Consider the following 15,249-nt stretch of genomic DNA (forward strand, 5'->3'; position numbering starts at 1 on the left):
ATCTTTCAGTATTTTGTACCATAAAGACATGAAGCATCCAAGTCCAAGACCCGAGAGCTAAAAATACATGAAATAGTACATAAAAAACAACCTAGGCACCTAGAGTTTTAATTTTCGGGATTGTCTTAGTGTAAATGGGTCAAATTTTTTACTGTGACATAAATTAGACATGTCACAAACATAATTGAGGCATCAGAATCAAATTCGGAGCACTTTCATTTTTGAGCACCTGGAGCACTAAGTGCCCCAGGCACCCAGCACCCAGGTTAACATATTGTCAGCCTAGGCCACTTCTAAGCATCAAATTGAATACCTTTCTCGTGCATTTTCTTTGTCTTCATCAAAACACAAGGAAAAAGTACTTTGGGGAAGAAATAGACCGACGGGGGCCATAAAGAGGGCCCAGTGCCCAAGTTGACTCCTGGTGCTGGCCCACAACCTAGGTTGACACATAGTGCTGGCCCAGCGCCCAGGCTGACATTATTTTAACCTGGGCCAATTCCAAGAAGTTTTTCAAGAAGTCTTATGGGCATATTCTCTATTTTCGTCAAAGATTAAGATAGAAGTATTTATGGGAATCAAACGGAGTCATTTGATGGCACGAGCTGGACCCCGGCGCCCAGGTTGAGACCTAGTGCTAGGCCCAACGCCCACGTTGACATATTGTCAACCTAGATTGTTTCCAATCCTATTTTTGAAAAAATATTCTGGGAATTTTTTTTGTCATTAGAAATAAAGAAGATACAAGTAAACTCGAGGAGAAAACTAGAATTTCAGGGGCATGGCGAGCCCGGCGCCCGGGTTAACAATCGGCACAGGTGCCTTTGGTTTTGTAACGCCCTAATGCTAAGGCACGCTACAGTGCTTTTTCAATTATTGTGCAAACTTTGCTATCCAAAGTAATTTCTCAAAAAACGTGTCAAATTAAAATTTTTGCTTTAAACATTAAACTTTATAAAATAATATAATATTTACAAATCCCGGGATCCCGATTTCAAACTTTTGAAAATTTCTTGTTTAAACTTTACATTCAAAATATACAAGTTAAGGGTCGCACGGCCGACTTTCAAAATACAACACCCGGATGTCCCGAGGCCAGGAACACTCCGGGTGTCGCGCTTGACATGTACAATCTCACCCGAGCTCGGGTTCACTCTGTTCGGCTTTCGCCTTTCCTTTACCTACACATAGAAGCGTAGAACCGTGAGTCGACGGACTCGGTAGAAATGCATATAACATACCATATAATTCCAGGCACTGTAAATAGGCGCCCATACACCTATTTACAGAGCTTAACAGATGAGCATGAACGTTCAATACCGGGGTACGACCACTATACCACATACACAACGTACCTAAATTTTGTACGAGTGGTGGTAGGGTTTACCTCGATCAGTGAGTAACACTGAGTGATGTACCACACACCTTAGCATTTTCCTATGCTTGTGTTGGTATCACTGTATCGTACTCAAATCAACAACAATCACTGTACCAATACACTCTATAACTTAATTATACAAGTGTTGGTAGTGTTTAACATAACTCAAGCATGCATATATAAACACATATACACACATTCAGATAATCACATCATACATTATACACGGTTCTTACTGTTTTCCGAATTCAAGTGTGTTGGCCGACCTGAACGGAATTCACGTGCTAGATGGATGCCCTAATCACAATAACGGGAACACAGATGAGTGACTCGCCAAATCACTCTTCGGGACTTAAAACTCGAAACTAAAAGTTTCCTATCAATAAACCTCATGGCAATACCCTATATAACCCAAAATTGGCTAAAACTAGGGTTCTGGAAAAACCCCCAACAGCGGACGGATCCAACCGGTATCCGGTTCGGGTCACCAACGGTCGGCCAGGTTGGTATAGACCACCCGAGCCGAATTCGATTCATCTGCGAAACCCAAAAATTTATCCCCCTTGATTCAAATCAATTCCAAACTTTACCAAACTTTCCGGTATACCTATACAATGCATACACAATGATTTCAGCGAATTCACGAACAAACCAACACAACCCAAGTTGCCATTAATGAACAAAGCTTGAACTTTAAACCTAAATTTGCATAAAAACTATATACGACCATTAAAACCGGTAGCTAGGACTTAGAATCAACTCATCTAAACCCTAAAATTCGGACCCTAAACTTACCTAAACCTAATGACCATTATATCACGGTTTCACTAATTCAAACTAACATAAACTTGAAACTTCACATACACAAAGATTCTAGGGTTTACCTTGCTTTGATTCCTCTTGAATTCTTAGCTGAAAACACAAACTTAAGCTCCCAAAATCCTTGCCCCTTGCTGCCTTCGAAGAGAAATAGAGAAAAGAGAGAGCTCCTCTTGATTTTTCTTTGATTTTCCTTTACTTTCCAAATGAAAATGAGTTAATTACTTAACTCATCCAAATTAGATGCTAGGTGTCACCAAAATAACCAGCCACCTAACCTCAAATAGACCAAATGACTAAATTGCCCTTAGACTTAAAACTAGGGTATTTTCAAAGCTAGGGGTAAAATGGTCAAAATCCATAACCCCGCTCAATCCCGATAATTATTTCCTCTAAAATATTCCCCACTGTGAAATAGGGTTCTAAACTTACCCATGTGATCAATCTAGCCATCCATCGCATTTTCCGTTGTCGTAGAGCAAAATTACAAAATTAACATATTTCACATATAAGCTAAATAATACCCACAGAGTTTAATAAAATCTCCAAATTGAGAAATTATAACTCTAATATTTATTTCTAAATATTGGGGTCCACAAATAAATTAATTCACAAATAATAATAAAATAATAAAAATTAGTGCTAATTGCCTTTACTAATTCATAAACTAGAGCGGTCATTACAATTATCCCCCCGTTAATAGGATTTCGTCCCCGAAATCTAACCTGAATAGCTACGGATGTTGAGTCCTCATATCGACTCCAACTCCCGGGTGGCTTCTTCCACCTTACTATTCCTCCAGAGCACCTTAACCGGTCTGATAGTCTTGTTCCGAAGAACTTTTTCTTTTCTATCCAAAATCTGAACAGGTTGCTCTTCTTCGGATAAGTCTGGTTGACGTTCAAGGGCTTCATAACTCAAGACATGAGTCGGGTCTGACACGTATTTCCTTAACATAGAAATGTGAAATACGTCATGAACAGCCGATAGTGCTGGTGGTAAGGCTAGCCGATACGCTACCTGCCCGACCTTCTCAAGTATCTGAAATGGCCCAATGAACCTAGGGCTTAACTTACCCTTCTTCCCGAAGCGTCTAATACCCTTCATTGGTGAAACCCGCGGAAAACATGTTCCCCTGCTGAAATGTAACATCTGCGCTTCGGATCGGCATAACTTTTACGCTTTGCTTTGAGAAGCAAGCATCCGGAGCCTTGATCTTATCAATAGCTTCATTGGTCCTCTGTACTAACTCAGGACCCAGGTACTTCCTTTCTCCTGTCTTGTCCCAATGAATAGGAGAACGACATTTTCTACCATATAACATCTCATAGGGAGCCATCCCTATTGTACTTTGGTATTGTTGTTGTAGGAGAATTCAATTAGAGGCAAGTACTTAACCCATGAACCCTCAAAGTCCATGACACAGGCTCGCAATAGGTCTTCTAAAATCTGGATAGTTCTTTACGAAGTGACCATCGGTCGAGGGTGAAAGGCCGTACTAAACTTTAACTTGGTACCCATAGCCTTGGAGACTCACCCAAAACTTCGATGTGAACTTTGGATCCTGTCCGATACAATAGATTTAGGGGCTCCATGGAGACGAACTATCTCCTTCACATACGATTCGGCATATTGATCCACCGAATATGTAACTTTCCTTTGGTAAGAAGTGAGTGACTTTGTGAATCCGTCCACGATGACCCAAACAGGAATCATACATCCTGTGGTTCTAGGCAAACCGATTACGAAGTCCATTGTGATGTCCTCCCACTTCCATTACGGAAGGACTAAAGAAATTTGTAATAACCTGTAGGCCTCGATGTTCGGCCTTAATCTGCTTGGCGGAGTTAAACACTTGGACACGTAGTCCACCACATCTCTTTTCATCCCATACCACCAGTAGTAGGGTTTCAAATCCTGATACATCTTGGTGGTTCCCGGATGCAACGAATAAGGTGTGGTGTGAGCTTCATCAAGTATCTCTTTCTTAAGCTCATCCACACTAGGAACACAAACTCGAACTTTATAAAGTAACATTCCAGCTTTGTTCGAGGCTGTAAAACCTTTAGGCCGACCGGCTATCACTTCATCTCGAACTTTAACTAGTTCGGGATCTTCCCGATTGTGCCTTTACGATTCTCTCCAACGGATCGGATTGGAGTGTTAAATTATGTAGTTTCCGACCACGAATTCAATTCCTGCACTAACCATTTCGAGGCTAGGCGAGGAGCTATCATAACCGTAGTACACACTTGACGGGACCTTTTCGCTCGGAGCGTCGGCCACAACATTGGCTTTCCGGGGTGATACGGTATTTCACAATCGTAGTCCTTAACCAACTCCAACCACCTTCTGCCTCATATTCGGATCTTTTTGGGTGAAAAAGTATTTAAGACTTTTATGATCCGTATAAATCTCACACTTTTCACCGTAAAGATAATGTCGCCAAATCTTTAAAGCAAAAACCACGGCGGCGAGCTCTAAATCATGAGTTGGGTAACGGCGCTCATAATCCTTCGGTTGACGAGAGGCATAAGCTATGACTGCGTCGGCTTGCATCGAACGCATCCGGACACTGTCCGGATGCATCACAATACACAACAAATTTCTCTTGATACGATGGCAAAGCTAACACGGAGCCGTTATCAAACGCCGCTTCAACTCTGAAAGCTTGATTCACACTTATCCGACCACACAAATCTACGATTTTTCTTGGTCAATTCGGTTAGGGGCATAGAAAGTTTAGAAAATCCTTCGACGAAACGTCGATAATACCCTCGCTAACCCGAGAAAACTTCGAATTTACTGTCACGAGACTTGGGCCTCGGCCAATTCTTCAACGATTCTATCTTGTTTGGATCAACCATAATTCCATTTTTCCCAACTATGTGACCCAAAAGGACACCTCGGACAACCGAATTCGCACTTTTTGAACTTGGCATACGGCTTGTGATCTCTAAGTCGCCGTAACACCATTCGGAGATGATGCTCGTGCTCCTCTTCGGCGAGAGTACACAAGAATGTCATCGATAAACACTATAACGCGGTTATCGAGGAAATCCTTGAATACCCTATTCATGAGATCCATAAAGGCCGCGGGAGCATTAGTCAATCCGAATGACATTACCGGAAACTCATAGTGCCCATATACGGTTCTAAAAGCGGTCTTCGGTATGTCCTCCTCCCGAATTACGAGTTGATGATAACCGGACCGTAAATCAATCTTCGAAAACACCGTCTTTCCTTGAAGGCGATCGAACGGATCATCGATCCTAGGCAACGGGTACTTGTTCTTAATCGTCAGCTTGTTTAGTTCCCGATAATCAATACACATTATGAGGGAACCATCTTTCTTCTTTACAAAAAGAACCGGAGCTCCCCAGGGCGATACACTGGGTCGAATAAACCCAATATCAAGCATCCCCTGAAGTTGCAACTTAAGCTCCTTGAGTTCCGCTGGAGCCATTCTATATGGAGCTTTAGAAACAGGTTCGACTCCAGGTGCCAGATCAATAACAAAATCAATCTCTCGTTGTGGCGGCAATCCCGGCAACTCCTCGGGAAACACATCAAGAAAATCTTTCACTACCCGAACTACCTCGGGCCCAAATGTTTAGTCTGCTGAGTCAAATACTACCGCTAGAAATCCTACACAACCATTGCATAGTAAATCCCTAGCTCTCGACACGAAATAGCGGGATCCGAGACCCACGAATCGATCCAACATAAACAAATGGATCTTCACCTTCGGCTGAAAAATCACCATTTTACGTCTACAATCTATAAGGCCGAATACTTGGATAGGAAATCCATTCCCGGTATAATATCAAACTCGATTAGTTTCAATTCTATAAGGTCGGTACTCGATTCCCTATCTTCGATCCTAATCGGCATAGACCTAATGCGCCTATTAGAGATAACCAATTCCCCGCTAGGCATTAGGGTTCCAAACCCTCTTTCTAAAATGTCACAAGGTCTACCCAAAAGATCAATCACCCTTGTAGCCACATATGAACGTGTAGCTCCCGAGTCAAATAATACGTAAATAACAAGTTGTTGACGGGAAGGCCGACTGTCTATGAAGGACGGGTGCGGCATCGGCTTGGGTGATGGCAAACACACGAGCGAGAACCGGTTTCACCTCAACTTTTGGCTCCTCTTTCTTTGCACGGGGGCAATCTTTCTTGAAATGCCCCACCATGCCACATAGAAAGCATGTCTTCCGGTTACACTCTCCCGGATGATGTTTCTTGCACCTTGGACACTCAGGATAAGAATAACCCTGTCGTCCTCCTCTACCTTGGTTCCCACGGAACCGCTTGCTTTGCCCCGAGCCACCAGAAGTTGGAACAACCTTTCTTTTACGCTCGATGGTGGAGTCACCACCATCCCTACCATAAACGGGAGTAGGAACGGTGGGGATTCCACCAACACTCGAGTCACCGGGGCTCTGAAGAAATTTTCTTGCACCTTCGGCTCTCAAAGCCTTCTCAACCATATCTGCATACGTGGTTGCTTCGGTAGTGGTAATAACCGGATCATGCGGATCTTTGCACTCAAACCCGCTAAATATTTTTCTTTCTTACTAAAGTCCGTGGGCACAATTCCTGCCGCCAATTTAGCCAACCGATCAAATTTCGTTGTATACTCGGTGGTGACATACCCTCGGTCGAACTAGATCGATGAACTCTTTCCGCTTTGCCTTTGCGGACCGCTTCATTGTAATACTTGGAGTTAAATAACTCCCTGAATTCTTCCCAAGTCATCAGCGTGACGTCCCGTGTGAGGGTTATCAATTCCCACCACACAAGGGCATCTTCCTGAAACTGGAAAGTGGCGCAGGTCACCCGATCATTTCCAACCACTCCCATAAAGTTGAGAATACGCTCAATCATCGAAAGCCATTGCTCGGCCTTCATCACATCAGGGCCTCCCGAAACCTTTGGAGGTGCTCGTTTTCGAAATCTTTCGTACAACGGTTCCATACGGTTGCCAACAACGGGTTGTTCGCCGGCACCGCCAGGAACCGCAACGCCCGAACTTCTTGAGGAGGCACGGCGGAGGACCTGCTGCCTCGGCCTGCGAATCTCTTCATCTTCTTGACGAATTCTCTCTTGCATTTCGGCAAATCTTTGCTCCCAATCGGGGAGGAGCTTGAGGTGGATTTACGGGCGACCACCACGAGCTCTACCACGGCCACGGCGCGACCACGAGGATTTTGAGGATTCCCACGACCGCCTCGGCCTCGGCCATGCCACCTGGCTTCTTGTATTTCGCGGGGCGTCCATTTAATAGGACTTAGCCTGCGAATCCATAAGGTAGGCAGGTTAGACGGCGATCAAAATTAACACCGCTCTTAATAGCAAAAAGGCAACACACTTTCTTTTCTTTTTAAAGAAATATATTTAATTTAAATCTAATATGCTTCCTAACATGCTTTCACATCACACTTATTTAAAATACTAAACAAGTACGGGCTTGCGAACCGTGAGCCGAGCTTTCTCGATGAAGATTGTACATGTCATAGCAAGCTTCGGTAGACAAACACAGCGGCTCTGATACCAAAATTGTAACGCCCTAATGCTAAGGCACGCTACAGTGCTTTTTCAATTATTGTGCAAACTTTGCTATCCAAAGTAATTTCTCGAAAAACGTGTCAAATTAAAATTTTTGCTTTAAACATTAAACTTTATAAAATAATATAATATTTACAAATCCCGGGATCCCGATTTCAAACTTTTGAAAATTTACTGTTTAAACTTTACATTCAAAATATACAAGTTACGGGTCGCACGGCGCACTTTCAAAATACAACACCGAGATGTCCCGAGACCGAACACTCCGAGGTCGCGGCGCGACATGTACAATCTCACCCGAGCTCGGGTTCACTCTGTTCGGCTTTCGCCTTTCCTTTACCTACACATAGAAGCGAAGCGCGTGAGTCGACGGACTCGGTAAGAAATGCATATAACATACCATATAATTTCAGACTCCGTAAATAGGCGCCCATACACCTATTTACGAGCTTAACAGAGATGAGCATGAACGTTCAATACCGGGGGTACGACCACTATACCACATACACAACGTACCTAGCTGTACGAGTGTTGGTAGGGTTTACCTCGATCAGTGAGTAACACTGAGTGATGTACCACACACCTTAGCATTTTCCTATGCTTGTGTTGGTATCACTGTATCGTACTCAAATCAACAACAATCACTGTACCAATACACTCTATAACTTAATTATACAAGTGTTGGTAGTGTTTAACATAACTCAAGCATGCATATATAAACACATATACACACATTCAGATAATCACATCATACATTATACACAGTTCTTACCGTTTTCCGAATTCAAGTGTCTTTGGCCAGACACGAACGGAATTCACGTGCTAGATGGATGCCCTAATCACAATAACGGTAACACAGATGAGTGACTCGCCAAATCACTTTTCGGGACTTAAAACTCGAAACTAAAAGTTTCCCTATCAATAAACCTCATGGCAATACCCTATATAACCCAAAATTGGCTAAAACTAGGGTTCTGGAAAAACCCCCAACAGGCAGACCGGATCCAACCGGTATCCCGGTTCTGGGTCACCAACCGGTCGACCGGTTGGTATAGACCACCCAGAACCGGAATTCCGGTTCATCTGCAGAAACCCAAAAATTTATCCCCCTTGATTCAAATCAATTCCAAACTTTACCAAACTTTCCAGTATACCTATACAATGCATACACAATGATTTCCAGGCAGCAATTCACAGAACAAACCAACACAACCCAAGTTGCCATTAATGAACAAAGCTTGAACTTTAAACCTAAATTTGCATAAAAACTATATACGGACCATTAAAACCAGTAGCTAGGACTTAGAATCAACTCATCTAAACCCTAAAATTCGGACCCTAAACTTACCTAAACCTAACAGCCATTATATCACAGTTTCACTAATTCAAACTAACATAAACTTGAAACTTCACATACACAAAGATTCTAGGGTTTACCTTGCTTTGATTCCTCTTGAATTCTTAGCTGAAAACACAAACTTAAGCTCCCAAAATCCTTGCCCCTTGCTGCCTTCGAAGAGAAATAGAGAAAAGAGAGAGCTCCTCTTGATTTTTCTTTGATTTTCCTTTACTTTCCAAATGAAAATGAGTTAATTACTTAACTCATCCAAATTAGATGCTAGGTGTCACCAAAATAACCAGCCACCTAACCTCAAATAGACCAAATGACTAAATTGCCCTTAGACTTAAAACTAGGGTATTTTCAAAGCTAGGGGTAAAATGGTCAAAATCCATAACCCCGCTCAATCCCGATAATTATTTCCTCTAAAATATTCCCCACTGTGAAATAGGGTTCTAAACTTACCCATGTGATCAATCTAGCCATCCATCGCATTTTCCGTTGTCGCCGAGCAAAATTACAAAATTAACATATTTCACATATAAGCTAAATAATACCTAGAGTTTAATAAAATCTCCGGAATTGAGAAATTATAACTCTAATATTTATTTCTAAATATTGGGGTCCACAAATAAATTAATTCACAAATAATAATAAAATAATAAAAATTAGTGCTAATTGCCTTTACTAATTCATAAACTAGAGCGGTCATTACAGGTTTCGATCACCCAAATGCAAATTATGCTCTGAGCATTCTATTTGACATGGTCAAAAACAGGGTAGGAGACCTCGTACTCAATTTCAAGAACCTTGGAAGTATCAAAATGACATCCTATAAGCTCCAGAAAGAGCACCCAACACCCAAGTTGATTTGTGGTTTGGTGCGTTGTGTTCTGCTTATCCGATTCTAGTTTTGTCTCGAGCTTTCGTCTAGTTTTTCTTAGTGACTAAGAACTATGAAGTTAGATAAGTCAAATTCACAACTTCATATTTTTACTTTTTTGGCAAAGTGACTTACTCGCAAATTAAGCGGTTTCGAGTTTCCCGATTATGCAAAACAACAACATCTCCGAGTATTGGTGAATAGTTTCACCATAACACAAAAACTAGCTAAATGATGTCAAAACATCACTTAGAAATCATCAAATCTATCCACATCATGTTTTCCCACTCACCCATCGTCCAGGTTGACGTCACATCATGTCAACCTAGGCGTTGGTCTTAGAATAGCCTTAGTAAAATGATAATAACTCACTCAATATTTATCAAATTGATGCGATTCAATTTAAGTTTTGAAACTATTTCAATGCTACATCAAGTCATGTCTCACATTCTAATCTCAATTCTGAAGTCATCAACTCCAAATTTTATCCTCGAGAGTTACGAATTTAAGCTACAACTTACCTGAAGTGGGTCTCGCGGACGGGACTCAAGTTACGAAAATTGATGACCAACCTCCGAGTCAATTTCACTATTAGATCATCATCACTGGTCAGAAATAGCCTCAATTTATTTTTTTCATATTTTTTGAAATATTTCATTATTATTTTAATAGAAACCCAACACAACCGAAACGAAAATTCAACCAGAAAGAGAACCATCATTAATTTCGGTGACTTCACCTGAGAAGACGACCAGAATCAATCAAAACAGGAGCTATTTCAAATTTATGAAAAAAAAGTGTACAAAAACTACTACAAAACTAAAATTTATCCGGAAATCCAGTTTAAATTGGATAAAATTAATGTCCTGACTTCAATTTTCAGATCCATGAAATGCAGATCTCAAAAAGTTGAACTGGAGTTTGCAAACAATCCAACTCAAGTATAATGCAAAAGAAATTACATCAATACTATTATAAAATGTTTATCCTGGTGTATTTTCGTTATTTTCTAAATTTCTAATGATCAATTTGTTTATATTAAATCATGAAGAGACATGTAGATAGAGTTACGTACGTGAAAACACTGTTATGATTTTTAATGTTTCATAACAGTTGTGTTACAATTACATAAACATTTTCCTAACAGTTATTTCGTTTGATTGAAATCTTCGTCTAATGCAACTTTCGGCCAACCACCCAACAACCTTTGTCTGATTGAAACATTCGTCTGATGCAATCTTCGGCCAACCACCCTACAACCATCGCCTTATTGTGTAAGTGATAGTATAAGAGTTATTTTGGTAATTAAAAGTATATAAAAGGTGTAAATATTGTCTACACCTTATGAAGGTATTTTTGTAAATAAAATGTCAGTTTATATTTTTCATGTAATAATTTTAAATATAAATATGTATATTACTAATATAGGAATATGATTTTGTCCCGTGATGTACTTCACGGAATGTATTCCGTGGTACATAAGATGGGTCTCAGGGTACATAAATGAGTGTCAGGGTACGTTTCTACTTTTTAACCCTAATTACCCTTAGATCAATCACAGCCGTCAGATCAAATAACTCTCTCATCTGACGGTTGTCGTACATCACGGATTACAATCAGTGAAAGTACAATAACAGAACAAAATCATATCCCATACTAATATATATGTATACTATACTAACTAAATTATATACCACAATTAAAATATATATATCATGACAACAAAATAATATACTACGATTGTATATAATTAATTAAAAACTAATTAAATATTATTTAAAATAAATAATATATCATACAATTAAAATATATAAAAATAATTATTAAATATATGTAGCATGCCAGTAAAATTATACATATATTAAAATTTTTGTATTATGTTAACAAAATTATATACCACTATTATACATAGCAAAATAAAATTTAAATATCATCTAAAAATAATAACATATCATATAACAAAATAAAAATATACTGTACATCAAAATTTTAATACCAACAACCCACAACAACCCCATAAAAAATTAAAAAAAAATTGACATAACCTTAAAATTAAAAAAAAAAAATAACAAAACTAATATAAATATACTATAATTTTAAGTAATTTGCTTCTAATTTTTGAAAAAATATATATTAAAAAAAACTATGTGACAAAAAAACAATATAAATAATAAATAATATAAAAGAATCATTTCTCTACAAGTTTTGAAATGAGAACATTCATAATACTTAGATTTGGGGTCATTTCTTATAAGTTTAGAATAGTTCTTTACCTTCTTTATGAATGTTTTTATTATGTATTAGATAACACGTTTATAAAAAAAAAAAAAAAAAAAATAGTAATAAAATTGTATTACATTTTTATAAAATAAATTTATCTCAAAAAAAAATATAAAATATATTAAAAATATAAGATGTAATGAAATGGAGAAAAAAAAAATAAAAAAAAAAAAAAAGTAAAATTTTAGTAATATATTTTAAAAGATAAGAGTCGATAAATTATGATAGTTTTGTGATCCAACAATAAACCATGCACAATTTAAGCATTCTGGCCTGCAAACAATGATTTTGAAAAGTTCGTAGGACAAAAGGGTCCACGGATGACTATATTAGCACATTGCTTACGCAATATTACTTTTGACCTAAATAGTTGTTTTGCTTTGTCTACGTGTATGGAACATTATAGAAACAACTAGAACAATACTTAGCCCTCTTTATAAATTTCCATATCGGGTAAAATATTGGCAGAATAGTACAATTTCCAACATATTCCTGCAAATGAAATTTGCCTATTTCCATAATCAAAATTAATGACAACACAGAATCCCATTTTGCTAGCTCTTACCCAATAGAAATATGGCAAGAAATGACAAAGATAGCAATGCTAGCTATATTGTGGTAAAAAAGAAAAGAGATTTGTGGCTACAAGTCGATTTTACAATGCAGGGACAGCAGCAGAAGTAGTAGTTTTCTATATCCACACAGAATCAACAACACAATACATTCAATCTAAAAAGCTCTCACTAAGAGCCTAAATAAGGATTTGGGGGAGTGCTAAAATGAAATCACAGTCCCTTGTGATTCAAAAGACAAAGTGCATCTTTTTCTTTCACAATCCCTCCTCTCTCTTACTAATTGATGTATTGAGAAAGCCACTTAAAACCATCGCCATATCCCATTTTACGTACTATACTGCACATGAACACCTCCAATGGACGGACATTTGAGTCTGATAAGTTTACCTTACCCTTTCCAGTGGTGAAATTGGACAGGCCAAGATGGTATCGCAACTCATCCTCTGATGCAGCATAAGGTATGTCGATTTTGTTCCCCAAGATAAGGAATGGAACATTTGCGAGGGCTTCATCTGAAAGAAGCGCATCAAGTTCCTTTTTTGATTCTGCAAATCTCTCCTTATCATAGGCATCCACCAAGTATACCACAGCATCTACCTGAAAGCAGGGATAACCATGATGACAGTAGGGTATGAAACAAAAGAAGATTCATAAATAACTCTAATTACACAACTTCTCTTAACAAACAGTTTCAGCTAAATGGCATTTAAAAGCTAAGGCTGACAATTACAGTTAATCAACACTCGAATATACAGAAAAACTAAGAAAAATATGATTCTGAAAAAACAATCGCAGTTGTATAAAGGGGATCAAGAAAAACCAGGAACAAATGCTGTCGATTACGAAAATCCATGTTAACATAGGTTTTGGATTTTGTTTAGTTTTGGGATAAATCCCCGTTATGCACTTTAGATTTGGCTTGAGCATGGTGGTTTTATATATTGACAAACATCTAATCAATTCAATCAAACAAAATGGGGGCTGTTAACATATACTCAAATCGAGTTGAGAAAGAAGAAAATTACATGTTCAGAAACAGGAGACCCAACTGCAGAGTAGGCAAGATTTTCCCAACATAATTTGAACAATAATTTTTTTTACCATATGGCATTTAGGGTTACCTTGGCATAGTAATCCTTCCATACTCTGCGAGCTATCTGATGACCTCCCAAATCAAAGGCCTTGAATTTGATTTTGCCAATACTTAACTCCTCGGATGTTGGGTGCTGTGTAGGCTGGTGCTGTACCAGTCTCTGAAATAGAAAACCACATTAAAGAAAAAATTCATATAGTTAATCAATCAAAAGCGGAATTTGCAAATAACATAAAAAATCTGGCAAAGGTATTGATTTTTACTCATTTTACAAGTATATACACGAATGAAATAATGTTCTTTTCCCCTAATTTAACTAAACAAATAAGGGTCAGAAATTATAGATCTTCAAACCCCAATTCAACTTCTTCACCGACTTTCCCGGAAAATCAGAATGATGTATTTGGCCACTTAACTAAGCAACAAACTACAGTAAGATTAATCATAATAAATAATAAATCTTTGTCCTTGAATCAGAGAAAATTGTAGGTGATCGATAAAAACAACATTTGATCAAACAAAAAGAGAAGTGAGGGAAAAGAAAAACCTCGTCTTTCAACATGTGAAGCAAGGTGGTCTTTCCGGCATTATCGAGACCTAAGAACAAGATCTTAGCCTCTTTCTGCCAGAGGCCAAGAGACGCCAAGACGCCGTAGAACCAGTCAAGGAGAAACATCTTTGTGGAACCGTTGAGAGAATAATCTCAGAGGCTGAGGGATCCGGATGATCGGAATCGCGACGAAGGTAGAGCAGTCCGGTTCAGTATCTCCGGCGAAGGTTCATATCTCCGATTCAGAGAGAGAGAGAGGGAGAGAGAATAGGGTTAAAGAAAGGAGTGCATTTGGAAGTGTTCGGGGTTTTCGCTATTCTTTAGCTGCCTTTGCTTGATGTGGGTCCGCAATCTCTACACAACGACATCGTTTTAAGTCTACAAAACAATTTTTACTTTTATTTTTATTATTAATTACAAATAATCATAATAATGTCAATATGTGGCAAAAATATTAAATCCTCAAATTGTTAAGATTAATGCTAAAAGTATTAGCCCACACATGAAATCAAATGAACTAAAATAGCGTAAGGTAAAATATAATTTCCTTTTTTTTTTTTTTAAAGTAATTGTATCGAAAGAGAAGGAAACAAATAAACAAAAATACAATTACCTGATAAGGAAAAGAAATTAGACCCTCCAAAATGAATCCTTATCGTGCCTTAATGTATCTCTTATATTTTGATGAACAGCACAATTATCATTCCTAGAGATATGGTAGAGAGAAGCATTAAGTAAGTGTGATAGGGATTCTCA

The 15,249-nt window shown here is 38.6% G+C and overlaps 1 protein-coding gene across 1 annotated transcript; it reads right to left on the reverse strand.

Annotated features, from left to right (window-relative positions):
• Window positions 1-12,688: 12,688 nt before the first annotated feature.
• On the reverse strand, window positions 12,689-14,857 carry LOC115704956 (GTP-binding protein SAR1A). Its single transcript, XM_030632203.2, has 3 exons — window positions 14,491-14,857; window positions 13,972-14,103; window positions 12,689-13,447 (listed from the first exon to the last, which is right to left on the reverse strand). Exons 1-3 carry the CDS (start codon window positions 14,617-14,619, stop codon window positions 13,127-13,129), a joined length of 582 nt encoding a protein of 193 aa, XP_030488063.1. The 5' UTR covers window positions 14,620-14,857; the 3' UTR covers window positions 12,689-13,126.
• Window positions 14,858-15,249: the final 392 nt, after the last annotated feature.

Source organism: Cannabis sativa, chromosome X, assembly GCF_029168945.1.
Source record: "Cannabis sativa cultivar Pink pepper isolate KNU-18-1 chromosome X, ASM2916894v1, whole genome shotgun sequence".
NCBI lineage: Eukaryota > Viridiplantae > Streptophyta > Magnoliopsida > Rosales > Cannabaceae > Cannabis > Cannabis sativa.